Raw genomic sequence first — 26,485 nt, 5'->3', positions numbered from 1 at the left:
AGAAAATTTGGAGCTTGGGAAACACACTTGAATATCAAAGGTCAAACCACTAGGCTGGAATTCTTTTGACTGTTCCCTTCATTCAGAGTGACACTGAGAGAATATAATTATCGTAGCACTGTCACGGTAAAGATTTGACGTGATTTTTTTTTTTTGGCTTGATGATTGTAGTCCTGTTAAATAAAGCCCATAATTTTTTTTTTCATATTTTAACTCTGTCTTCGTGTGTGTTTGTGTATGTGTGTCTGTGTCTTTGTGTGTGTGTTTGTATGTGTGTGTGTGTGTGTGTGTGTGTGTGTGTGCATGTGCGTGTGTGTGGTGTGTGTGTGTGCATGTGTGTGTGCATGTGTGTGCGTGTGTGTGCATGTGCATGTGTGTGGTGTGTGTGTATGTGCGTGTTTGTGTTCTGTTATTCAGGTGGTGATGTCTGAGGGGGCTGAGCTCAGAGAGTGCGATGAGGCCTTTGAGTCAGAAGAGGGCGATGTCGACCCATTTCTGGAGGAGGAAGAGGAGGAGGAGGAGGAGGAAACGGAGAGCAGTCGGGAGCTGCTGGAGCGGCTGAGGGAGCTGGAGGTGAGCTCCTACTTAAAAGACTTCTTCCTTCCCTACTCTTAAGTCTACCCTTATCTGGGGGATCAGCTTACGTCTCACAATTAAACGACACTTTGCAATATTATCGGATATTCTCGCTTTGTAAGAACATTAAAAGTGGCTTTAAAGCTTAGTTTACATCCACAGGTATGGCTGACTGACTGCGGTTTTCATTTCTGAACATTTTTTTTTCATGTCAGCAGACTACAAATAAAGTTTTCATTATTCTAAAGGGGGAACATCCACCCACATACGGCTCTACATCTTCAGGCTGTGTTTTGTGTACGCAAGGGGACAATTTAACAAGAGAGTCAGGGGGTTTAATTTGATGTGATGACTCACTGACGTAAGGGACCAGGCTTTATAATTTAACATTCTGCTCATTATCTGAAAACAATGTTTATGATAAGTCTTTGTCCAGGCTTAGAACTCCATTTCTTGAACATCCACATTGTCCTGAGCAGGTTATTGTTGTGTGGTTTAATCTGTAAACATAATTGTATAGTATCGTATGACTCTGGAGCTGGTTTGGTCACACTGGCGGTGCTCTGTTATCAGCCCTTTTACAGAAGAACAGGTTAATACTCTGTGTTCTCCAGTGTTTTGTTATGTATCATTTAAATGAGAGATTTTAGGTGGTTATTTAGGAGACAGAGAGCGCCATGGCCCATTTTCTACCACTCTAATACACTTACAAAAAAATTACCCCTCCATTCTTTCCTGTTTTTTTTTTTTTTTTTAAAGACAGTCATTACACACTGCGTACATAAGAGCAATTTAGCCTTCACACAGACTGAGTAATCACTCTCACAATAAGACTTTTTTTTTTTTAGTCTTAACATCAGCCTATCCAGGCATTAAGTCAAAATCATTTCTAGATCAGTAACAGGTCAACTTCTGCTTAAATTGCGCCCCATTGTCAAACTGAATCAGATTATCGTAGGCAGGCTGATTTAGCACAGCCTAATCGCTCTGCACCCTAGATAACACCCATTACAAGTTAAAAGGTACAACTCGCACGATAACCAAGCTAGTGGTCAATTTCCGGAGACAATAAATGGTATGGAGAGATCCTTAAAGGTTTGCAACCAAGCAATTCATTCCTTGTTTTCACTGCCTGGGTGGTTATACGTCCAGGCGCTGATGAGCCAAGCTTTCCAGTCAAGTGTAATCAGAATGAACAGAATAACAACAAAAGTGCGAGGACCATAAATTATGCATTAAAGAAGCATTCGAATGCATTCAGAGCTCATCAAGAAAACGTTTCAAAAAGCAAAGAACCATTACAGTGTCGAGTGGTACGATGCAAAGCACAAGAAGAGTGCTAAGTGATGCCGATACAATATGCATTGTTCAGTAAGAAACAATGTAATGGCCCACTGCATTATATAGAGGTACATTTGGTATTTTAACTGGTTTGCATCTTGAAAATATATACAGATACATATTAAAAGGGGGGATTTTTTTTTTTAAAGGAGTCACTTCATATATCTCCACAAGAGGTCTCCCTCCTCATTTGAATGTTCACACTAACAAAGATTTCACAGAACTCCGCAAGCTGCTTCTACTGGGAACTGTTCTGAACTCTGCAACATAATGAGGTCAATCGTTGTCTCTCCTCCTTGAATTGAAAGCAATTGATCCGCGGTTTCGCTCTTGTTTTTGCGTGGAGAAATAATGCATAGACATTGTGATTCTGGAGCTTGTAACTTTCCGTCCTCGCCGCTGCCCTTTGCTGATGAAGTTGTTCCCGCTGTGTTTGATGCTGACATCACATTTCAACGTTGTTTACTCGTGAAACGTTAGCTGTTTGAGATGTCTTTGTCACAGCAGTTCCCGCCAAACATTCACACAGTCAGTGGTCCTGTTTCAATGTCACTGAGGTGTCCCCTTAACAGGGGTCTCAGATGGTCCTATTTACTGGCTGTTCTGTCTGGTTTAGACTTTACTCGTTTAATATATGGCTGTAGCCTCCATCAAGCCTGATGTCCGTTTATCTGGACCTTTTTTTTTTTTGTGAAGAACATGATTACAAACACAATGTTTTTTCTTGGCTGTGACTTAAAAAAAAGGAGTATGTAGTCAGTGATATACTAGATCCAGTGTGTTTGGGTAAGGACCAAAAGCAGGTCTTTGAAACATTATTCCAGAGAGGGAGAGAGAGAGAGAGAGTGTGTTTGTGTGTGTGCGTGTGTGTGTGTTTGTGTTTCTGTACCCCTTTCTTCACTCATATACGTGATGCATGTACATTACGCATTAGTGTACACGCCGCCTCATTGAAACAGATATCAGCCTGCAGCCAATTCTAATCTGTCTTCCTTTACATCCCTCCTGCCTCCTGCCAAACAATTGTCGCAATCTGCCTTTAAGTGGCTCTGTTAAACCTTTAGCGTCCTCCATCAAACCCAGAGCCGCACTTGAGAAAGTTTTCAAATGCGCCTTCAGCTCTCTAAGCGACCGTCTCATGTGGTCCACCACAGGAAAAAACAGCAGCTTTCTGCCACTCAGCACCTCTTCAGTGTCTTTTATATTCAGGCTGGTGTAATTTGTTCAGCTACTCAATAAATCTCTGGTAACTGTGTGTGCAACATTATAGGAAAATGTAGGAGAATGAGGGGATGAGGTGAGTGGTGGTGGAGAGGGGGGGGCTCTCCTCACACACTTTTAAATATTATCGTGCCAGTTGTAAGAGCGCGATAAAAACACATTTCGCATCTCAGGCAGCTCCAGTTGGGCGTGAGAGGCGAGGGGGTTTTTTGTATTCTTTTACAGCGAGTGACTGCAGAGTGACTGAGAGTACACTCACCCACAGTCACACACACTGACTCAGAAACACTTCACCTCCACTCATTCACACCCATGCCAGAACAGTGCGCTGGCCTCACATGCACACACACACACACACACACACCAGACACACACACACACACACACACACACACCAGACACACACACACACACACACACACAAACACAGTCAGTGCTCTTCTCTTTTCATACAAACATATTCACAGTACTCAAATGTTCACATCATTTCTCTCTCTCTCTCTCTCTCTCTCTGCCACCTCCACTCTCACTGATGTTTCAACACCTACATCTTGAGTGTCTTGGATACACACAAATGCCAAAGAGACACACATACACACTTGGCACAGCACAATATCGATGTGTTAATCAGACACATCTGTGGGCAGTAACAAGATCGTTATGGTCACAGTGATCACTCATCAGTTGCCAAATTTTCATCTGCTGCACCAACACACTGTCGATTAGATCATAGAGGCAAGTGTTTATTGGCCCTTAATGATTAGCTATTAGAAATGTTCTCTCTGAGTATAGGCTGAAGTTGGTTTAAAAAGATGTTAATGTAATGGTACACATAAACACACACACACACACACACACACACACACACACACTTGCACACACACTTGCATTCGTCATGTTTACCATGATGAATTGTTTCATATTTAACTGTTTCTGTATTCAGATGTAGCGAGTGTGAATCCAACATTATCTTATGTGACTTCAGTACTAAAGCTCATGGTTTAAATTGTATGGTCCTTAAACTCTGTCTATTCACACATTATTCCATACACTCAACATTGATGAATCTATCCATCCAATGACATTCATTGATCCATGGCAGTCTGTGGAAAATGATTGTTCGTAAACATCATTCATGACATGAGACGTACATGTGTGTACTGATTCTAATGGATTGCAACACCCACACGGCTTAGTGACTTTTTACTTATTTATTTATTTATTTTTGTGTTCCTTTGCGAGGAACGATCCGTGAGCGACTGCAGCTGGTGACTGTTTGATTTTCCCCTCTTCTTTCTGTTCTACTTAAAACCCATTCAGACAAACCAATCCAGAGTTATGTGTGCTCCCTGCTCAATTAAGACTCAGATTGATCCAAAAGAGAAGACGCTTTCCTTTCCTTTTGCTTTGTGACAGCAGACAGTCATGGAAACTAAACAAGGAGCATGCTTGTTCGTTCAAATCAAATGTCATCACTGGATGTTAGAAGGAAATGTGCAAATATTAGATTAGTGATATGTCTACTGTAAGTGTAAGTGCAGTGATGCCGTGCTCCGCAGGGTCTGTGTTTGTCTTCTCAAAGTTTTCCTCATTGTTTAGACACCATTCCTCTCCTCCTCTCTCTCTCTCTCTCTCTCTCTGTCTCTCTCTCTCTCTCTCTGTCTCTCTCTCTCTCTCTGTCTCTCAGCAAGACTTGTTACTTTAAAGCCTACAAGGAAAAGCGTGGTCGTTTACAAGCTGAGTAAATGCAAGAGTAGCTGTGGAACACACTTTTTATGGGGGAAAACTTATTAAATGAAATAGAGTTTGAATGAGGTAATTTGTGTAGCAAATGACAAGAGATCTTTAGTGTACTTGGTAAAACCGCATCATTTACTTTGAGGCTGGATTTAATGTCTTTACATGGAATCTCCCATGATATTTGTCAAGTATGAGATATTTATCTATTTATTCATTTAAGATTAAGATTTTCGTTTGATTTTTTTCAGTGATTTAAATATATTCTCTGTCTCTCTCTCTCTCTCTCTCTCTCTCTCTCTCCCCCTCTCTCTCTCTCTCTCTCTCTCTCTCTCTCTCTCTCTCTCTCCCTCTCTCCCTCTCTCTATCTCTCCCTCTCTCTTTCTCTTTTCTTTCTCTATTCATTTGAGATTAAGATTTTCGTTTGATTTTTTTCAGTGATTTAAATATATTCTCTGTCTGTCTCCCTCTCTCTCTCTCTCTCTCTCTCTCTCTCTCTCTCCCTCTCTCTCTCTCTCTCTCTCTCTCTCTCTCTCTCTCTCTCTCTCTCTCTCTCTCTCTCTCTCTCTCTCTCTGGTTGTATTGTTATGGTGACAAACCTTTTTGATCATCTTGAACAGAGGCTATATTCTCTTTGAGGAATCACTCACTCATCAGAGGAGAAAAAAAAGAAGAATAACAGAAATTCCAAATCCTAGGAGTAAAAAACGGTTTACTCGTGTAAAACATCTATAGACAGCTGCCTCATGTCTTGGCTTTTGCTTCAATTCTCCATGAAATTGAGGCGAGTGTGCAGTTGGGAAGCGTTTTATAAAATAATTAATTTTTTTTATAGACCTACTCCAGTCCTCAAAAGGATCAACACCTAAGTGCGAACCCTGTGATGAGAAACAGAACAATGGCGTGTTCTCTGAAGTTTGCTTTCAATGTCTTTATTTTTACTTTTTTCATTACTTTCTACCTTTGCTTCACAGGCAGAGAATTCCGCTCTCGCTCTCGCCAATGAATCCCAGAGAGAAGCCTATGAGAGATGTTTGGACGAGGTACGTTTCTGTGTGAAATGTAAAGTAAATGTATGGGTTTAAACATGTTTGAAGTTACAAAAAATTGACAGTTTTCAGAACTGGGTAGACTGTATGTTGTTTTTGTTGTTAGGTGGCCAACCATGTGGTTCAGGCCCTACTCAACCAGAAGGTAAGGCCTATTACCATAATCATCGTGTCTGTTGATAAATGTTTTGATAAATATTACATTCAAAAGTCCTTTTGTGTGTTCTTGAATTATGTACAAAGTACAGCTAAAGATGCAGGCAAAATACACCAAATTAGATCTTCAACACAAAATGACTTACTTTTTCTTTAGATGTTGGGATCATGAAAGAGTTTTATAAAGTAATAGTTCGAATAGTTCGCAATACGAAGGAGTAAATTGACACTCAGTCTTTTTAGCGATGTCTGCTTATGAGGTATTAGGAATCCGACTGATGCACTGATTGTAAGTCGCTTTGGCTAAAAGCGTCTGCTAAATGCTAAATTGTAAATTGTACTTCTGTCAATATGTGGACTTCTTTCCATTTGTGTATATGTGTGTATGTGTGTATTTTTGTGTGTGCGTGTATGTGTGCGTGTACGTGTGCGTGTACGTGTGCATGTGCGTGCGTGCGTGCGTGCGCGCGCGTGTGTGTGTGTAGGACCTGCGGGAGGAGTGTATTAAGTTAAAGATGCGTGTGTTTGACTTGGAGAGACAAAACAGAACACTGACCGAGCTCTTCACCCAGAAGCTCCACACACAAGTCAACCCTTCACAGCAGGTATGATGGACACACACACATACACATACATACATACATACACACATACACACACAAAAAGCACACACACACCGGACCACACCACACCACACCGCACCACACACACACTCACAAACACACACACACACTAATCCATATAAACTGAGTCTAGCTGAACCTATTCTACCTGAAGCAGCAAGCTGAACATTTTTTCACCAAGTGTTTTAGATGGTACAAAAGATGTTTTGATCTAGAACTTCTCTATATAAAAGCTTTTACACAGCCTCTCTCTCTCTCTCTCTCTCTCTCTCTCTCTCTTTCTCTCTCTGTCTGTCTTCTTCTCTCTCTGACACACACACAGACACACAAGAGGGTAGATATACCATGTAAGAGTGTGAAGTCAAGTATATCCTTGATGAACTCACTCCAGTGTGTGTCAGCCTACTAATGAGAAAACGACTGGGCCGAGGCATTCATTTTTCTAGCATTATTTTGTATTTTCAAAGCACCCCAGACGCCTCGTCTGACTGGCAAATCAGTGCCGCCAAAACGCGACCCCTGGAGAAAAGTACTTCAATCTAGCCTCTGTTAGAACTCAGCAGTGACGTGTGGGTGTGTGTGTGCGTGTGTGCGTGTGTGTGTGTGTGTGTGTGCACATGTGTGGGTGTGTGATACGTATCGAACTGTTAGGGGGGTGGCAGTGGATGAGAGGACAGAATCTCCCTTTCTGTTTGCTTTTTTTATAGGCTATTTCATAAATATTTTACGGTCGTGTTGCAGGGGGAAAATTGGACATAAGCCTCTGTTACACACCATGTCAGAGTTTGTAGCTACCACATCTAGCTGCTTTACTCATCTCATTTAAAGAGTACAGCAAGCAAACAAAGAAACAAACAAGTTCTTAAAAGAAAAAAACAACAACAAAAAGACAAAGACAAAAACAACATAAGTAATGGTGGCTGTAAAAAAAAGTTGATGTGTATGTCAAAAATCATGACTGACCTATATAAAGTTGTTTGTCAATGCAGAGTAACAGAAACTGCTCTAGGCATGTCTGTCAAATAATACCAACATTACTGTGCTATAAACAGCCAACAAACTGGAAAAAAAAAAAAAACAAGACAAGCAAAAAAAGTGGTGTATCCATCAACAAAACTGATTAATCAATTCACTAACACTTTGATTGCAGACTAATTTAGCTACTAAATATTGCCCTTTCTCAAGGAACTTGTATACCTGTTTTGAATTCAAATTGAATTTAGGCAAGACTGTTTAGGTAGAATCAACGCCAGTACACTAATTTTAGAAGCGAGTGAGCAGGTCTAATTGTTAAATTAAATACACCAACTGTGAATGTGCAGAATTAACAATAATGAATAATGAACATGCACTGCTTACAAATCATGTTTGGCTTCTAACATAGAGGTGACCTTTATGTGTTCTATGGGTAGTGTGTCAAACATAGTAATGTATATATATAAATGTGTGTGTGTGTGTGTGTGTGTGCACGCGCGCTTTGTATCAATTCTGTAATATAACATTGTCCAGTCAAGCACAATATGTTTTTCTCTATCATCACAGTTTAATGGACTTAAGTGCTTTAATGGTCTGTCCCCAGAAATAAGTTTTTTTGTTGTTGTTTTTGTTGTTTTTTACAAAAATGTTGCATATTTAACTAAATGCATATTTAACTAAATTGTCCTGAAAAATTTCCCTTTAAATTTCACCCTGGCCTGTCTGCTCCTGATTTACAGTAACATATCAAAAACAACAGCAGCGGCAGTGTAATGGCACATATTTCTGTGAATATCAACTATTTATTAAAATAAGGAAAGAAAACTAAAGCATCCAGGCTTTCTGGGAGCAGCACGTGTTAGGATGTGCTTAGGGATATGGACATGGTACTGTAATGTTTACGATGAACTTCACTGTGAACGATTTGAGACAGTCTGTTGCAATCTGACATTGTGCTAGATTATGGCCATTCAGTTGCTTTGGTGATTGTTGTCATGGAGAAACTGAAAAACTGTTGCATAGTTATTCACTCTGGGTATATATATATATATATATATTACTCATGTCTGAGTGTATAGTATTGGAGAAGAAATTACATGGTTTGTTTGAGCTTTTGAAGGAGCCCTCAGCTAAGCTCTCATTGTAAACTGCCGTGTTCCACCATGTGATTATCAAATTTGACATCTGTATTCAGAGCGTTGACATGTTTGCCTTTTGTATCACTGTATCTGATGCTGGTTTTATATCTTGGCACCTGTAACACCATAAAAGATTTCTCATTTTTAAAAAAATGATGCCAGCCACATTATAATTAGCAGAGGTCTGAAGGCTTTCATTTGGACAGCTGGAACTATTGGATTTGTCACTTTGAAATGACCTCCATCAATTAATCAGACTTTTAGGGAGTCATTTCCCCCCCAATTCTATTCTTTTCTTCTCTTCCAATTTCCCCTATTGTGCTAGTAAGTGCTTTTAAAATAAAGCACTTATAGATGGTGACTGGGAATCTATTAAAAATATTGAATGCATACAAGATCTGGTCAATTGATCTGTCTTTTTAAACTCTGTGGTTGAAGGTTTCTTATTCTAAGACTGACATGGTTTCATAATGATGGAGTCTGAAAAACACAGACGGAGATTGTGGGTGAATGTCTCTTTTTTGATTTGCCACAGAGTGACCTGAGCCTTTGTGCTCAGTTCTTTGAAGTGTGTCACATAAGTCATTGTATTCTTGCTTGTTCCTCTGTCTCCCCTCTTTCACCAACCTCCCCCTCTCTCCTCCCTCACCCCCTTCTCTCCGCCTTTCGTACTCTTACCTCTCTCTCTCTCATTCTCTCTCTCTCTCTCTCTCTGCTCTTTCTCTCCATTAGATCTTTGCTCGCTGTTCTCCTTCTCACTTCCTATTCGTTTCAAGACTGCATTTCCTCTTCTCCACACCATTACTTTACTCTTTCAATTTTCCTTTTTCTCTTTCCTGTTTCTTTTTCCTTTGCATGCCTTTGTGATCAAAGTATAGCAGTTTTTTTTTTCTTACTCCCTTTCTCTGCTCCCCTTTTCTCTTATCTGTATATGTGGGTGTGGGTGTGGGTGTGTATTTATATCTGTTTAATTTGAGTCTCTATCTTGCTGTCATCTCTACTATTAGTATTCTGGTAACTCCATGAGAGAGAGAGAGAGAGAGAGAGAGAGAGAGAGGAAGAAAGAAAGAGAGGGAAAGGTGGAGTGAGGGTGGGGAAAAAAGGAGACAATCTTCCAATGAAATCTAAATCCTGTTTTTTAATCTAAACAAATTCTAGCGGTTATTGTTGGAAGGGTAAAATGGCACATTCTATCAGTGTGAATGAAGACTGAGACGGTCCCAGACGCCCCTGCACCACTCAGACTGTGTCATTCACTCAGAGTCTGGCCGCTTCTTTTACCTGTGATAAAAAGGCCCCTCTCCCCCTGCAGAGGCAAAGTCACTCTTCTGGGCTGCTGCCTGGCCGATTGTGGAGCCACGTAATAAGAATAAGGAAATCTGATGCTATCTTTTCTGCAAATGCAATCTAATTACTCAGAGCGGGTGCTGGACTGAAAGAGACTGCTGTGCCAAGCTAATGGCAGTTTCTATTAGCTATTGTATAGAAATGCAATTTTTTTTCTTTTTTTAAGGAAGTAGTATAAGGTTTATGAAGAAGCGATGGGAAGAATTGTAATGGCCCTTTTTTAGATTGTGTGAGTGCAGTTTTATTCTGAATGAGTGAGTGAGTGAGTGAGTAAGTGAGTGTGTGCACAGGTGTGTGTATATATGCATACATCCAGCTCTAATTACACTTATTCAACAGGTCATATGTTGAACAAGATTCATGTGGGTTTCATTCTGTTTGAAAACACCTCGCCTGTACATTTCTCAGATGACTGAACACACCAGAAATTCCATATTGCTGACAAAACACTCTTCTTTTCCTGCTCAGTTGCCAACAGCATCCTGTCCAGAGCACAACTCAGAGTCCTTGGTGACTAGCACAGAACAGTTTCAGGTGTCCCATTCACTGGGGGAAGCCAAGGTAAGGAACTTTTCTCAAAAGTCCAACTGTTATGAGTGTCAGATGTTAATAATATCTGTGTATGTCTCTCTCTCTCTCTCTCTCTCTCTCTCTATATATATATATATGTATGCGTGCGTGTGTGTGTGTGTGTCTTTATACCTCTTTATACCTCTGTTTCTCTCTCTCCCTCCTCTCTCTCGCTCTCTCTCTCATTCACTCACTCACACACACATATACATATATGTTTGTGTGTGTGTGTGTATTTTAATATGTGAATATTAATCTTGCACCTTAATCTATGACTCTGTTCTTAAATTACAATCTTGCATCACAAAGTCTAACAATATAACTTATAATCGTTGTTTTATGAGCTGAAACATAACCCAGTGGCTGACATTGCCTCTGTAAGTTAAGAAATAACCTGTGGCTTTCTCCCAGTAATCACCTGGAGACAAAAGAGAGTAAAACAGAGAGAGAGAGTGACTTGATTGCCCAAAAACCCTGAAGCATTTGAATCAGTACATGACACAGACATGATTAGATTCAGTATATTCCAGTTTTCACCATCAACTTGAATAAAATGAATTTATAATTTACAACATGAAAAACCCCAAAACAAAACAGAACAGAAGAAAACTCTCAATAACACTCCAGAATATCAACCTGGGGGGAACCCACTTGTACACTACACACATAGAGTGTCACATAGGAAAGGAAGTTTTATATATATATATAAGAGAAAGATCAACAAATCAACAAATGAAATTGTGATTTATGATGTTTGGTGTAACAGAGCCTTTGCCGTGAGGCAAAATGCTCCTGCTGATCCTGTTCCCCTTTGACTCTGTTCGAGCATAGCTACAGTTCATTTATTCTGATTATGGCAGATTATTGTTCCCGGAGGGCAACATCCAGGCGTCTTAATCGAAATTCTCGACCGATGCAGCCTTAGATCTCCTCAACTGAAGGACTGGTCTGATTGAACTGTTTTTTTTTTTGTTTTTTTTTCTTTTTTCTTTTTTCTAACCACGTCATTTTTGAGTTTAAAATTGCGCTGCTCTTCAGTAGCTCCCCTAAGTATCGCCTACAGCTCACCGTCAAGCCCTCTCTTTATTGTTTTTTTTTCCCGCCTTTAAATGGCCAAACTGCCGAGCAACCCCAAGGAGGAACTGCAGCCTCCTGCTGACAAATGTCCTTTAAAGGAGAGAGAGACACACACACCCAATCATTTCAACCCCAAAGTCCACTGATTGCTTTTCTCTGAGTGGCATGAGGGGACAGAGGTGTCCAATTGAATATAGATTTTTTTTTTTTTTGTTCTTTCCAACACACACACACACACACACGCACACACACCATCCCTTCTGTCTTCTCTCCTGCTCTTTTTATTCCTTTGCCCAGTGTCTTTACGGCCCATCTCTTTATCTGTCTCTCTGTTTATTTGTTTTACCTTCTCTCTTTCATTCTCTCTCAGTCTTTTAGCAACAGGGGCCTTTTTCATCTGTGTTACCATAAGGTCCTAAGTCAGTTAAACTGTATCCATGGCATTTGTGACAAACGCATCTGCTGTGCCTGTCTGAGTGACTCAGTAACGTGACAGAAGAAAACATAGTGATTTTTTGGCCTTTTATCTTGCAGTTATGTACAAATTGCATTCTGTCCTCACGATGTTTCTACACACTGAGTAAGGGTGTTTGTGACTCATAAAGGCCATCTGGAATATGACAATTACCAAACAGCCAGATTCACACTGCTAAAATATGATCTTTTTCATTTGTGCCTCTTGCACACTCGGTCGTTCCTCTGGCTATTTTCTAACTGTTCTGAAGAAATTGCTTTAGAAGGGTGTATTGTGGGCACAGTAATCATGAAGTGATGTTTCAAAAAATTGTGGGATTCCCAGCAGACAGTCCCAAGATGCAGAAAGACATCTACAGGCAGAACTGTCTACAGGCAGGATTTCCAATCGACCTATAAAGTCTCACTGTGTAATCATAGCAATAATCTTCATGAATGGAGTTACAAACAGAAGTATGGATTTACGTTTGGCTGTGTGAACCAGATCAAAATTCAAAATTGATCTGGTGTGGTTTCACAGCTGCATTCCTTGTATACAAGAGTTTCTGTTACTCTCCTCCCATTATCCAAAGCAGAGCTTGACTTTTGTTCTATTGATACCCAGTTCAGAAGAAATAAATGCAACGAATTGAGTTTCATTTCACATGGGTGCCTATGTGCTCTTTCTGCAGCTCTCTGATCCGTCTCTGCCTACACTTAAAGCAAGGCTGCTGCACAGTGGCTATGAGTTACACAAACACACTGAATATTTATGGGATCATCAGCAGTCTCAGGTGTGGAGCAGACTGACTGCTTCAGGAGGTCAAATTGGATCTTCAGTATGCACTAAAGCCGCCTAAACAAAATCCACAAACCTGCTTGAATAGGACTTGTCACAGTGGGCCTCAATTTTGTGAATAATGAAGTTAATACTGGGCCCACTTTCATACAAGTCTTGTATTAGAATGACTTCGGATTCCAAAATTTGACAAATTGACGTCTCATTGACTTTTGGGAACACTGCAGGTAGAGAGTAGACACCGAAACCAAACAAAAGAAGTGGCCTCAGTACCTCATATCTTTTCTCTCTCCCTCATTCTCTTTCTCCCCCTCACTCTTTGTTTCCCTCCTCCCTTTCTTCCCTCCCTTCACCCCCCAGTTTTTTTTTTGTCTTAATTTAATAATCCCCAGAGGGCCCCCTAATGCAGGTGACTGCTTGTATTTAACAGATTGTCTCTTTCATTCTGAAGGAGCAGAGACAAGGAAAAGGAGGGAGGGGTATTTGAGAGAAGAGGCACGTTTTTTTTTTTTAACTGATTACAAAATTAATTGCTTCTTTAATTAAAGATAAAGCCAGCTCCTCTGGGTAGACCAGCCATGTGTAACCAAAGTAGCTTCCCGCACTTTTCCCCTCTCCCTCTCCCCACTCAATCATTCATTTATTCCTCCCCTGGTAGAGACAAGACGCTGTCCTTATCTCTGTGTCAGTCATTTGTGACTCTGCTTGAGTGCAGTGCAGAGGATTAACTGTCCATAGGCCTCAGAGGACAGTCTTATCAATTTTGATACATATTCCAAGTGGCATTGCAGTCTTTGCTACTTCTGCTGTGTTGGTAAGAGTTTTTTTTTTTTTTTGGAACGCATTACAATCACACAAGTAACGTTGCTTATGTTTGTTATTTGTGATAGTCAGTCATATGAATAAATTAGATGTTCTTTTGGTAAAAACAGCAGGGAAGAGAGCAAAAGGCCAATCAGCACTGGTTATGTAACACTCCCCCTTGCAATGATCTGTATATGGAATAAAACGGACCTCAAACCCACAGGGAGAGATCTTTGGCTGCTTGATGTAAATATCTCAAGGAGGCAGAATCTCTACAGAGTTCTTATCTTTTTTTTTTAATCTCATGTTTGAGTAAAATGTTCTATATGTGCAGATGTGACTTACAAAGCAAAATTGAGAAAATAACCACTCCTGTTTGCTTTGTGTTTCATATTAGCTAAGAAATTATCATTTGAAAAGTTGCTAAGATCCATGCATTCGGTGTTTCAGAATAATGGTGATCGCACACAGATTGACTTGGCTGGCCCCACTCGAGCTCCTGCCTCGTCCATGGAGGCACTGTCCCCTTTCTTTAAAAAGAAAGCACACATCCTGGAGGTCCTTCGTAAGCTGGAGGAATCTGACCCACTTAAGTTTCATCCATCCTCATGCCTCTCCTACCACAGCCAGGCGTTGCTGTCAGGAGAGATGGGATCCATGGCAACATCATCCCAACGTCAGCCCCACTGCCGGCATTCCAGCTCTGACTCGGATATTCATGAGTATGCCAATGGGGAGGGCATGCTGCAGGACAATCGTGTCCCTTCTAGGCATGGGGGTTGTCCATCTTGTAGAATTCTATCTCAGAAAAACAGCCTGGACAGGCTGCTGAAGGGCAGCCATGGACCTGGTTTGACGCAGTCTGGTAGAGAGGAGAATATGAACAGCCAAAGGTGGTCAGAGGAGCAGGGAGCGTCAGCCCAGAGCACAGACCAGCAAGTGAAAGTCTCAATTGTGGGTGACACAAATCATACCTTCTTGCACAGCACAAAGTCAGACCACTTGGAGCACAGGGGAGCCAAAGCAGCTCATCTTTCAGACCCAAATGCCATAGCCTCTGGTTTGTATCACTCTGCACTGGCTGAAGGTTCTGAACCAAACACAGACCCTGGAAGTGCACCACGGAACATGCACCCCCTTAAAGAAAGGGCTCCTGACAAGAGTTCACATGTGAAACCTCTGTCAGAGGGATTAGACGATACTTCATTTGATGTAGACCACACAGAGACTGCCCTACCATCAAATCAGGATTCAGCCATCAGACCTGACGATGAGCGGTGTTACTTGGAGGTGGTTACAGATACAGTCACAGAAGTTAAACGTGTTAGTGAGTCTACTGAACAGGTTTGCAATGGGGTCTACTTTTCAACCAATGAGACCTCGGTCTCCAAAAAAGTAGCAGTGGAGTCATATTCCCCAACTCCTGTACCCGAGAGAACCAGTTCAGCATCTCATCAGCCGCAAGCTGCTGGAAAAAGTAAATTTGCACACAGTCCAACTTCTCCTTCCTCATGCCTTAGTGAAGCAAAGCCTTCCCCCATCTCCTCTCCATCCAAGCTGCTTAAGTTTCTTAAAATACCATCAATTGGGGACCGGGCACAAACAGCAAATGCCTTGCGACTCAGTCCTCAGTTAACCCGCAGCTCGAAAATCCCTTGCAGGAATAATAACTATGAAGTATACCACTCACCTATTCTGTCTCGCAAGGCTACAACCACAGAGAGAGATAGACAGTCGGTGCCCTCGTCCAAAACAGACACTTATCCTGGTACACATTCTGCTCCCACTTCCCCACCAAAGCCTGAGGACAATTGTCCATCAATTCCCATCAAGGAAACGGGTTACCATAGCCACTCAGCTCCAAAGCCAAGTCGTAGCTCCTTAGGAGCACCTCAATCCTCCTTACAGTCACAAAGAGGCTCCCAGAAGGTTCCACACTATGAGAACATCTCAGATACCCCTGACTCTTGTCCCGTAAATGGTTTGAGCCAGTTCCACCCATATTCTCAGAGAGAAGTAACACCTGCTGATAAGCAGCAGATAAACTTGAAAGAAGAGAAGCTCTGCAGTCCACCTTCTAAGAACTCAGATTCATCTGGAACCACGGGTGAATCTCCCTCGGACCCTTCGGATGAAGATACTGACACGGAGAGCCCTGTTTGGCAAAAGCCTCAGCAGCACTTCAGTCTGCCAACATCGTCCTCGGCGTCCAACAAAGCACAGAGGACCAGTTATTCCAGTATGAAGGAGAGGCACCATGAGAGAGTGCCTCAAGATCCAGTTTCTGTCCATACACGAGATCCGTCATTGTTAGCCCAGGCCAACACCAAAAAAAGTGATAGGCAGCCATCGCTGCCAAAAAGAACAGTCTCTAACAAACCACAAAGTGATTCAAGTCATCATCCATTCAAAGAACGTCTGGCAGCTCTTGGCAAACTGAAAAGCTCAGAGGATTTGCAACAGCCCTTGGAGAAGAAGGAAGGACAGAGCAACATAAGCAGAGCTGTTGTGTCCACAGGCAACAGCGAAAAAAGCAAAACTGCAGAGAGACAAGGTGAACGCAGCACAGTTGAGCCCAGGCACACAAAATACACTGACTCGCTTGATGGGAAACCATATCCCAAAACTAGCCTGGGCAGTTATGCCAAGGTCCCTGGCCCTCCTTTTCTTGAACAAAGCAACAAGTCAATGGCTACACCCTCTACGTCAGTCAACAAGGGAGAACTAGAAACATTGTCCCAGAGAGTATATGTAGCGAAAGTAGATGGCCCAAAGATCAAAATGGGGATGTCTTCCACCACATCCACTGAGACTCCTGTGGTGATGCGGAATTATGGGAAATTCCCTAATCCTCATACCCACCACAGCAAAACTGTTCCAAGTCCTCAAAGCAGCCCCACCAAGGTTCCTTCCAAATCCCCATCCAAGGCTGGCCAAGCCTCGTCATACCCACGAGGGGTGAAACCTGTTCAGGACGAGCGTTCACATCCTCAGAGGCAACTGTCCCGCACAGAGGACAAATCAAAACTCACAGCTGGTAAAAAGAAGACCTCCATTCATACTGAGAGCTTCCCTCCTCCACCTCCACCAAGACCCCCAATGGAATCTGCAGCTCATGCCAATGTGACGGAGGAGAAGAAGCCTTTAGTAGCTGCCCCTGGTCCCCAGTCATCCATTGAGCAGAAGGTCATGCGTGGCATTGAGGAAAATGTCCTTAAACTGCAGGAGCAGGACAGAGGGCAGGGTGCTGAGACCAAGCAGAAAGCATCCAATGGCATCGCAAGCTGGTTTGGGCTGAAGAAGAGCAAACTTCCCGCCCTTAGTCGAAAACCAGAGGTGTCAAAGCTAAAGATCAACATGTCGTCATCATCTTCATCCTCAGGGACCAAGGACCCCAAACCAGGCCCCAGGAAGGTTGTGGAAAGTTTAAACATCTCCAAGTTGATGGAGAAAGCGGAAGACTTGAGGAAAGCCTTGGAGGAAGAGAGAGCCTTTGTAAATGGAGTTGGTGTTGGAATGGGTGTTGCACTTGACCGTCCTGGAAGGGGACATTCATGTGAAGTGGTGATGGACCAGGCACAAGGACAGCTGTCCCTCATGTACAGAGGGGTGACAGCTGATAACTTCATGCAACAACTGCTGAACAGGTAATGTTTGTTGTTCATGGATGTTATCCTTCATGTGCGATTTTGTTTGAATTTTATCCTTGAATGCAATTGCTCAAAATCAGACACATTTTCTGATATTTGACCAGATATACCATCAAGGTAACAGATAGAGTTAAAGCTGAGATGTACTTGATGTGTTTCAACAGGGTTGATGAAAAAGGAGCTGCCAGTTTTGGAATGGCACACAGAAGACTTTCCTTTGACTCAAAGAGGTCACGTCCTGTCTTCGCCCACCAGAGGAATGGTATAAGCCACAACAAGAGCAGGGAGGAGATGGACAAAGTAAGCCAGAGTTATTTTAAGCATCCTATCTATTGGATGCAGTGGTCAAAGGTTTTACAACATACCCTCAAGCTTTTAGGAACCATGCTAATCCAGATCTCATGGTGCCAGTAAACTGTCTCAAGTTAAATATAAATACAGAAATAAGATGTTCCATTAACTTATGAATTGTGATATTTAAAAAATTAAAACATTTAAATATTTAAAAGTCAGTATCACTTACACACATTGTACAGTGTTCTGTACTAAATGTATAAATTTGAGATTGTGGCGCTATTTTAATGTGTTAGGTACGGGGGGCACAACTGGTGAAATAAATCAGTTGGGTTTGTTTGTAATTATCCCCTTCAGCAATTGCACATCTTACTATTTTTCAGAAATTCACCTGTCTAGTTTTGACGTATTCCACCTTCATCTAAAGAATGGGCAGAATAACTACCACCTCAGGGATCCTTAGATGTGCTTATGTACATATTCATCCATTTTGTTCCAGTGTGCAATTGTGCTGGTTTATGAGTTCCCTACACCTCTTTCTCCATGTTTGATGAACTATTCCTTGATTTTCAGCTCACTTTTTACATACAACTTTGTTATCCCTGTTTCTTGTCTCCTTGCCTCAGGGTTCAGACATGGTCAGCCGCGATGAGGTCACGTCAGATGAGAGTCTGGCGGAGTCAATCAGCTCACAACACTTCACTGGTAGGTAGCTAATTAAGCAAGTCCCATTCACCCACACTCAAACCTCTATGTCTCCAGCTTTCCTCTAGCTGTGGCGTAACTTGACTATAACCCTTGGCTGACAACCCATCACAGTCAGCATCCCTCCTTAGCTTCTGACACAAATTGTAATTGCGTCCTCATCTGATTGATCTGATCCCCGAGGGTTTAAACGCTTTCCCAAGAAGGATTGAACAAGAAGTGGTAGCACCTCTGTATGGATGTATTGTGTGGTCTGTCAGTTAATTCACACCTCAGGGGACAAGAAACTGATGAGTGCACAAACCACTGCAGCAGGAGATGTAATTTATTACTTTGAGATAAAAGAAAAAAGAGGCTGAATGTAAAATGATCTGCACTCTGCTGTTAAGTGTTATGATAAAGTCCAGGATTTCATTACTGAAGTGTTCTCTCTCTCTCTCTCTCTCTCTCTCTCTCTCTCTCTCTCTCTTTCTCCCTCTCTCTCTCTTTCTTTCTTTCTTTCATTCAGTTCTGACTTTCTTAATTTTTATTCCTTTGATGCAATACGAAAACACAATGATTTTATTCTTGTATCATCAATGGCTTGCAAAGCACAGCAAAGTAGGACACGTTTCCTTTTCAAAGCCTGTTTTGAAATCTTAACATTGCTGTCAGAATGCCTGTATAATACCCTCAGAAGTAGGAGTTAATAACAGTCATAACAGTTTGCAGTAACAGATTACTCGTACATAAATGTCACAGTGATAGGTCTGAAAGATATTACAGAACCATGCAAAAACACAACCCGAGGATTGCATAGTTATAATATAATAACTGAAATGTCTAGGGCCACAAATAATGTTTTGTTTTCATAAATTCTGTCATTTTTATATGTCAAGCATAGTGTTTTATAAGTTTAAAATTGCATAGCTAGTGTAATAGCCACAGTAAACGTTTGACCAGACAAGGACCCTCCTATCCATTTTTTTTTCTTATGGTAAAAAAATATATATATATTCTTTTGTTTTGCTCAGGTTCAGGTGCTTCCATGCGTACTCTTGACAGTGGGATTGGTACCTTCCCTCTGCCTGACTATGCCAGCAGTGCGGCCGGGAAGAGCATCCCCAAACCCCAGGGAGAGCAAGGCTTCACAGCCCCTCAGGGAAAACATGGGGGCCTGATGAAGATACCACGCAAGGCTCGTACCCTGGAGAGAGAGCTCTCATCTCTGGAGGAGGTAAACCCTGCCATCCTGTACGGCTCTCCCATGGAAGACAAAGGACCCAGCATGCACCTGTCTAGCACTATCCATGAGGGTATGAAAACATTGAGTTTATATGACTTACCTTTTTTTTTCTTAAACAAGAATGTGTTTGGAACAGCGATGGAGACGGAGCTGTTGGGAAAAAAAAACATTATTGTGAAAATTGGTTTGGATGAAGAGCGGGGTAATGCTTCCAGAAATGAGGGGACTGTATGTTTATGTATAAACACAGTGTTTTTTTAATGGGGCATTGCAAATGTTTGTCTTTGTGCGGCTTGACTGATCAGTTCTGTAAGCCACTTGTGTCTCGGCTGGACCCCTTTGCCTTCTCTCTCTTTGGCCATCTCAGTTAATAGCAGGGCCTGTGTCAGTTTGCCATGGCAACAGCAGTCTTTCTGTGGTACACCCTCAGGGGTATCTCAATACCATGCACAATACTGAGTAAATAAAAAAAAGGAAAAAAATAAGGTTAAAGGAGACAAGACACATGGAGGAAAAGCACAATTTAAAAGCATAAAACAGACAGATTATTCCTTTCTATAAGTAAATGAGATTACAGCAGTACAAAAGGCTTACTTTTCATGTTGATTTCGACATGAGCATAAACAGTCCGCCACTGAATAATGTGATACGTTTGTCATATGGACTAAGTAAAATAAACTGCTTATAGCTCAAGCATGCTATCACTTACATTCATACCACTAACTGTCAACCATTCATGTTGTTTTTAAATAATTTTCTCAATAACTACCACCCCCCTTTGAGCTGAACTCATTCATATTGTCTGCCTTCTTTGTGTCTGATGCTCATACTTTGGTTTCTCTGCAGACATTGATGCTTATGGAGCCCGTACACAGACACCGCCCGCCAAGAATTGGACATGTCCCAATCTGAAGGGTTCAGCAGGATCCACTGATGTGTACCTGGGGATGCCAGTGGAGGTGGAGCCGTCTGGCCAGGGAACTCCATCTAGACGGGTGAGTCAGGCAGCTTACGTCCATAAAAATAAAAAGTGCTCTCTTATGTGCCATTGAGAAGATATATATGGAAAATGTTCTGCAGAGGTTGCTCAGGCGTGTTGTCTGTGTCATATCCTGTTATGGTATCTAAAGGAAAAAAAAGAAGAAGAAAAGAAAGAAAGTATGAAATGATAAGAGTATTGTCATTGTATTATTATATTATATTATATTATATTATATTATATTATATTATATTAGTAGTATGTTATGGTTCTGACAGTATCATTTTACCTATAAAACTCTTCAACTTTAACTGGATAAATGTAATTAAGAATATTAAGTAACTCACTAACTGAAGCATATTTCACTTCTCAAAGTCATAAAAACATGCTACTTTTTAATGACATTTTGGAATCTATAAAATGCACCCCTCAGCTTATATGCTTGTCTTAAAAAGAAGTGTCACAATTTTATTTTACAATTATTACAAAGTTTAACTGCTCTTGCTCTCAGGACGTCCTCCTCTGTCATCTCTAATAAGACTATTTGTTGTATTCTGTGGTCTGTTGTGGAACACTATGGCGCAGTCTCTTAACCATTGTTGCCTTCCCAATCTTTTAAAGTCTTTTAAAATATTCAGTCTCAAATCCGTTTGATCTGTACCTCTGGACTGTTCTCTTCATTTTTTTAACATCACCTTACCTGAGCATCACCTTGTTTGATCTCTCTCATTTTATCATCAGTTATTAATTTTATTGTTGTTGTTTTTGTTCCCGATTCAGCCTCTGGGCAGAATGTCCCAGTTTATTTATCTATTTATTTATTTATTTATTTATTTTAAGTGAAATATTTTTGTAATGCTGGGGGGTGATGATTGTGTTGACCTTAACAGGGGTCACAGGAGCAGTACATCCCAAACAAACCCACTGCATGAAAGGTCCACTGTGTTTAACTTTATGAGCCTTTTCTCAACATCCATTTTTCATAGGTCAGTTCCTGAGCACTAAACCCAGGCTGGTATACTGCCAGCTGTAAAGCTTAATTTTCACCTCATCTGTCCATAACATCTGCTTCCAATCAAATGTCCAAAGACAATTAGCTAACTGCAGATGCTTATTCCTGCTAATTGACCTTAGTAAAGAGTTCTCTGTTACTATCTCCAGGTTTGTGAAGAACATTAAAGTTGTCGTCTTCTTTATTGAAAGGTTATGTTTTTCTATTTCTCCACTGAGATGAAAGACAAAGCTTTTTCCACAGGAAGCCATGTTACATTATAGAGGATTTTAATTTTATGAAGGTGAACTTTCACAAAAGAGAGATACTAATGTAGATGTTTTATTGCTAAATTTGATCAATTTCAGTTTTATATGTTAACTCTAAATCTGCACTCCTTGAGCAATTGTATTAATTTATGTAGTTTATTTAATTCATTGAGTTTATCCAGTAGAGCTCTATGTGTTTTTTTTGGGGGGTGGGGGGTATGCTAAATGAAGGACACTTCGGACTTCAGTCTGCGCAGTGTTCCTCTAATCTCCTCTATTCTCTCCCTCTCTCTCTCTCTCTCTCTCTCTCTCTCTCTCTCTCTCTCCCTCTCTCTCTCTCCCTCTCTGTCTCTCCCCGACACGCTGTCTTGCCTGTGTAGATATGCAGCTGCTTTAATGCGCTGTGAGTGTGATGAAAGTCCTGCTCAGCATATATTATTTAAAGGAGGCCTCCAGTGAAAGGACAGCAGGGTCCTTGATCATTCCCTGCAGTGTACTTAAGAGCCCGGTTCTGTGTTCCTCTACTGGGCTGTCACCACTACAGAGGCTTTATACATGCAGAGGGAGAATCAACATTAGGTCATGTGTTATGACACTGGATCTGAGAATGAGACACGTTGACATATGCCCTCATATCGAAGAGTATACAGTTATACCGTTTACAGCCACTTGCACTGGCACACACACTCACACACGCACACATTTCTATTCACTATTCATGCAGAGGGGAGATTATGCTGAATGAGCAAATATAGTCTTATGCACACGCACACACACACGCGCGCTTTGTCTTTTACTTTTTCACTCACTTAGTAAGGATTTAGTAGAGCTGCTGAATTTAGAAAAGTCTTTTATGTCTATATGACATAGAGCTTAGAGCTCAAGGCTCATGAGTTTTCTCAGTATAGTTGTTACACGACAGAGATTTAAAGAGATTGACAGATAAACAGATAAGGGAAGAGAGGGATGAGGGACTGAAAAATCAGGAAGGAGAGAGGTGAGAGAGCAGTGCTCTGGGCTGTCTATCGAAATACAGATGATTAACTTGTGCTACTTCCTGAGTTTGCCACCCGTGGTTGCTATGGAAACCATCAGAGCGAGGGTAGGTTGACCTGATGTGGAATCGTTAGTACCAGCTGGTGCTTCACTCTCCCTGAAAATGGACTCTATTAGTTCCATGAAGGGTGAAAAAATGTCCAGGTCGCTTTTAGTATGGCAGGGTTTTGCAATTCTTGACCTGTCATTATTTGCACCTTTTGAAATGAAAATCTCTGGTTCTTTATTCACTGGTCATTAGAGAATGAGAGACAAGGAGAGATTCTACTTGAGAGAGAAAGAGAGAGATGGAAGGTTTCTAGTTAAAAGAAATTTTAGTTCAGAGAATGCGAGTTGAAAGAAAGTTGAAAAAGAGAGAGAACAATGAAAGTACCTGAGTCTATAATAGGCATTTTGGGTTATCTGTTACAAAATCAAATATGAAGTTTTAAAGAGGTGACAGAATGATGCAGTCAAAGCTAATGAAAGGTAGTAGAAAGAGAGTAACCACCAAAACAAATAATAAAAAAAAAAACATAAAACATGTTAATAGGGCCTAGGGCAACCACAACCCATTAGAGGCGCTCCACTGAACCCTTGCATAGAATCAGCAAGCGTCTATGGGTTTATTCCTCCAAAAAAAAAAAACCCAAACAAAAAAAACCCCTCCATCATTTCGTGTTTATTTTTTGTTTGTTTGTTTTTGGTTCTTTTGATGGTGGTGGAAAGGGATATTTCAGGCGACCATCCAAAGCCTCACAGAAGTGTTTGATTTGACAGAGATGTGGTGATGGCAATGGCCTTGGCATATGGGTTATATTGCTTTCGTGCTCATCAAAGCGTTGAGCGACCACTTGTGCCCTGCAGATGGGGGCATTGTCATCACAGAAAACACAGAGCTCTCATCGGGATAGAAATACTGCACCGTAGCATTGATGTGATCATTTAGAATTGCTCATATTTATTGGCATGTAGCTTTGCCCTCTGCACAGTTGAGTGGAACTAAAACCATGTCAGAAAAACACCTCCCATGCGGTAATAGAGCTGTCAGAATAGGTTTTTTCCCCAGGTTAAACAAGCACTCAGGCCCTATGGGGTTTTTTTTGGTTTAAACCAGACAGGCACCCATCTGATTGTTGAGAACGGGGGTTGAGGGAGGCCATACAACCTTTTTTTTTTTTTCCCTACTGTATAGTAGATCCCCGCCTTAGTATTCTCTACCACTTTACTCACAAATCTGTAGGGTTTGTGCTGTGCACCCTGACAGAAGTAGATTTGGTTTGACTTTTTGTGATGAAACTGCCAGTTGGTATGACAGATTGGTATTTGCAGTTAACTGGTTCAGAGGTCTTTGTCTTTTTTCTGAGCTTCTCAAACCAGGACATGGCAGTCACAGTCAAGGAACTGGTGCTTCTGACCACAGCTGAACTTTAGCAGATCATTAATTTCTTTCAGACTACCAAAATCACCGTAGCAACCGTTGCTCATGAAACATAAGTATGTTTAGTGGTCTGCATCACTGAAGAACCCGCCGCACTTGCTCCAACAGTCACTCTCCTTTAAAAGTCACTGAAATCTCCTCCTCCATCCATGGTAGCCAAAATAATAGGCAAACTGTGCCCAGTAAAGTGTTTTCATACATGGCCTCAGAATAACTGGCTATTAATTGTATTTGTTTTGCTGAGGGCTGTTAACAGGCTATTAATATCATTTGTTTTGTTTTCCTACAAAACTAAAGTGGATATGAATGTCATCCTAAGACAATGACAATATGTAATGTTTTGTGTTTGGTTAATAAGACCTAGTGGATGCTTTATGCTTTCTGTTTTCTGTTTGAGGACAGTTTCCTTTGGGATGGTGGTGAATACATACATAGTGACTAAGAATTGATTGTAATTCTTAATGGTACACAAACTCATATTTGTAGTCTGAGCCTGGCTATTCCCTTAAGAAAAGCCATTCAAAAAAGATATTAATGAAACACGCATTGGTTTCAAACCTAATCAAATCACTTAGTCTTACACAGAGCTCTCAGGCAATATGAAAATTTCAGAAAATTACTTTAGGACTTGTAATATCAGTAAATTAAATTAAATGTCAGAGGTGTTTTTATTTGTTTTATTATTTTCAGAACATTTAGTCAAAAGCATAAATATATTTTGTGTTCTGGATATAAATTTTAACCATTAACCCACCTTCAGATCCTTAACCTCTGTCAGCTTTTACTTAAACAAATGATCCCATAAACAAACTGTAATTGTGTGAGGCCTGAGTTCAACTCATATCCCAACACATATGAAATTGCACTCGTATCTGATGTCGCTTGTACAGTAGCCCCTTTCTCGTTATCTCTGTTCTTTATGGAGCACACACTGATTTAACACAGAGCGGTGATAACAGGAATATTTTGCCAGCATCTGATTATATCCAGAGAACCGGAGCTATGTCCTGCAGCTGGGATTTATGGGTATGGATCCAGGCCATTCTACACATTTGCTCTCAGTGGTCATTCGCTCACTGTGTGTCTGGGTCCCAGGGAATGCAATGCGCCCTGTTCAGTCGAATGAGAGCTGGTTTATGCCAAGGTTCCTCCTCTGGGTTTCGTACAGTGCTTTGTCAGTTAAGACACTCATAGAGTTGCTGGCAGAACTAAGCAAATAGCCCTCTCTCCATTAAGTGTATCATATCTCGCCTTGGCTGACGTGCTTGTCGCCCTCAGAGAGAGAGAGAGAGAGAGAGAGACTTATGAGCATGGGTAACTGGGCATTTCAAATAGGCAGGGAAATGGGAAAATGGTGAAGAAACATAAAATTAGATTGGATTTTAATGCCTCTTATTTTCTCTCCTCCCTCTCTAGAGTCTGATGAAGTGTGCTCCTCAGGGTACTCGCGAGACTGACCCTGGCAGTCTACCCCTGCCCCCACAGATGGGCTTGAGTCGCCGTGCAAAAGGACGGACGCCGGGTCCAGATATGCCCAAAGAAGGCGGTCTGGAGTTGGTCAAGGAGCGGCCAGATGACATCCTGTCCCCTAGTCGTCCCCAGGCCTTGGAGACACCCGAGTCCCTGAGTGACTCTTTGTATGACAGCCTCTCCTCCTGTGGCAGCCAGGGCTGAGGGACCAAGACAGAGCAGGGTCACCCAGATACCAAGCTGATTTAGGATCAGTCTCACCCTTTTGTTTATCATGGGGATTATAATGAAAGATTTGGATGAGAACAGCTGATCCTAGGTCAGCGCTCTCTGAGTGAACTGCTGATGAACTGATCGAGGTTAGGCTTTTTTGGCCTGCAATGTATTATTAGGAAACCCTGGGGGTCTGACAAACCTGGTTCTACGTCAGCACACAGGAGGCAACATCTCCTCAGAGAACTGAAGGGACCAGATGCGGTGACGGGTGATGCTTTGACCTTGACCTTGACCTTGACTCTAGGCAGTTCCTTAGGCTGCATGACCCTCTGGTCTTTTTTGG

The 26,485-nt window shown here is 41.5% G+C and overlaps 1 protein-coding gene across 1 annotated transcript; it reads left to right on the top strand.

Annotated features, from left to right (window-relative positions):
* The first annotated feature begins 423 nt into the window (after positions 1-423).
* On the top strand, positions 424-26,130 carry LOC115815638 (nck-associated protein 5-like). The gene is made up of 11 exons (XM_030778606.1): positions 424-573; positions 5,850-5,918; positions 6,031-6,069; positions 6,566-6,685; positions 10,633-10,725; positions 14,318-17,514; positions 17,682-17,817; positions 18,438-18,516; positions 19,530-19,811; positions 20,588-20,736; positions 25,873-26,130. The coding sequence occupies exons 1-11, from the start codon at positions 424-426 to the stop codon at positions 26,128-26,130; spliced, it is 4,572 nt and encodes a 1,523-aa protein (XP_030634466.1).
* Positions 26,131-26,485: the final 355 nt, after the last annotated feature.

Source organism: Chanos chanos, chromosome 6 (assembly GCF_902362185.1).
Source record: "Chanos chanos chromosome 6, fChaCha1.1, whole genome shotgun sequence".
Lineage (NCBI taxonomy): Eukaryota > Metazoa > Chordata > Actinopteri > Gonorynchiformes > Chanidae > Chanos > Chanos chanos.
Note: the sequence above shows the minus strand (reverse complement) of the source record. Positions and strands in the feature narration are given on the sequence as shown.

Bases quoted from the DNA above. Each gene is read 5' to 3' on its own strand.
- LOC115815638 (XM_030778606.1), top strand. From the start codon at position 424: ATGTCTGAGGGGGCTGAGCTCAGAGAGTGCGATGAGGCCTTTGAGTCA. The intron at 6,686-10,632 runs GTATGATGGACA...TTTCCTGCTCAG, and splicing joins AAGTCAACCCTTCACAGCAG to TTGCCAACAGCATCCTGTCC. The intron at 20,737-25,872 runs GTGAGTCAGGCA...CTCCCTCTCTAG, and splicing joins AGGGAACTCCATCTAGACGG to AGTCTGATGAAGTGTGCTCC.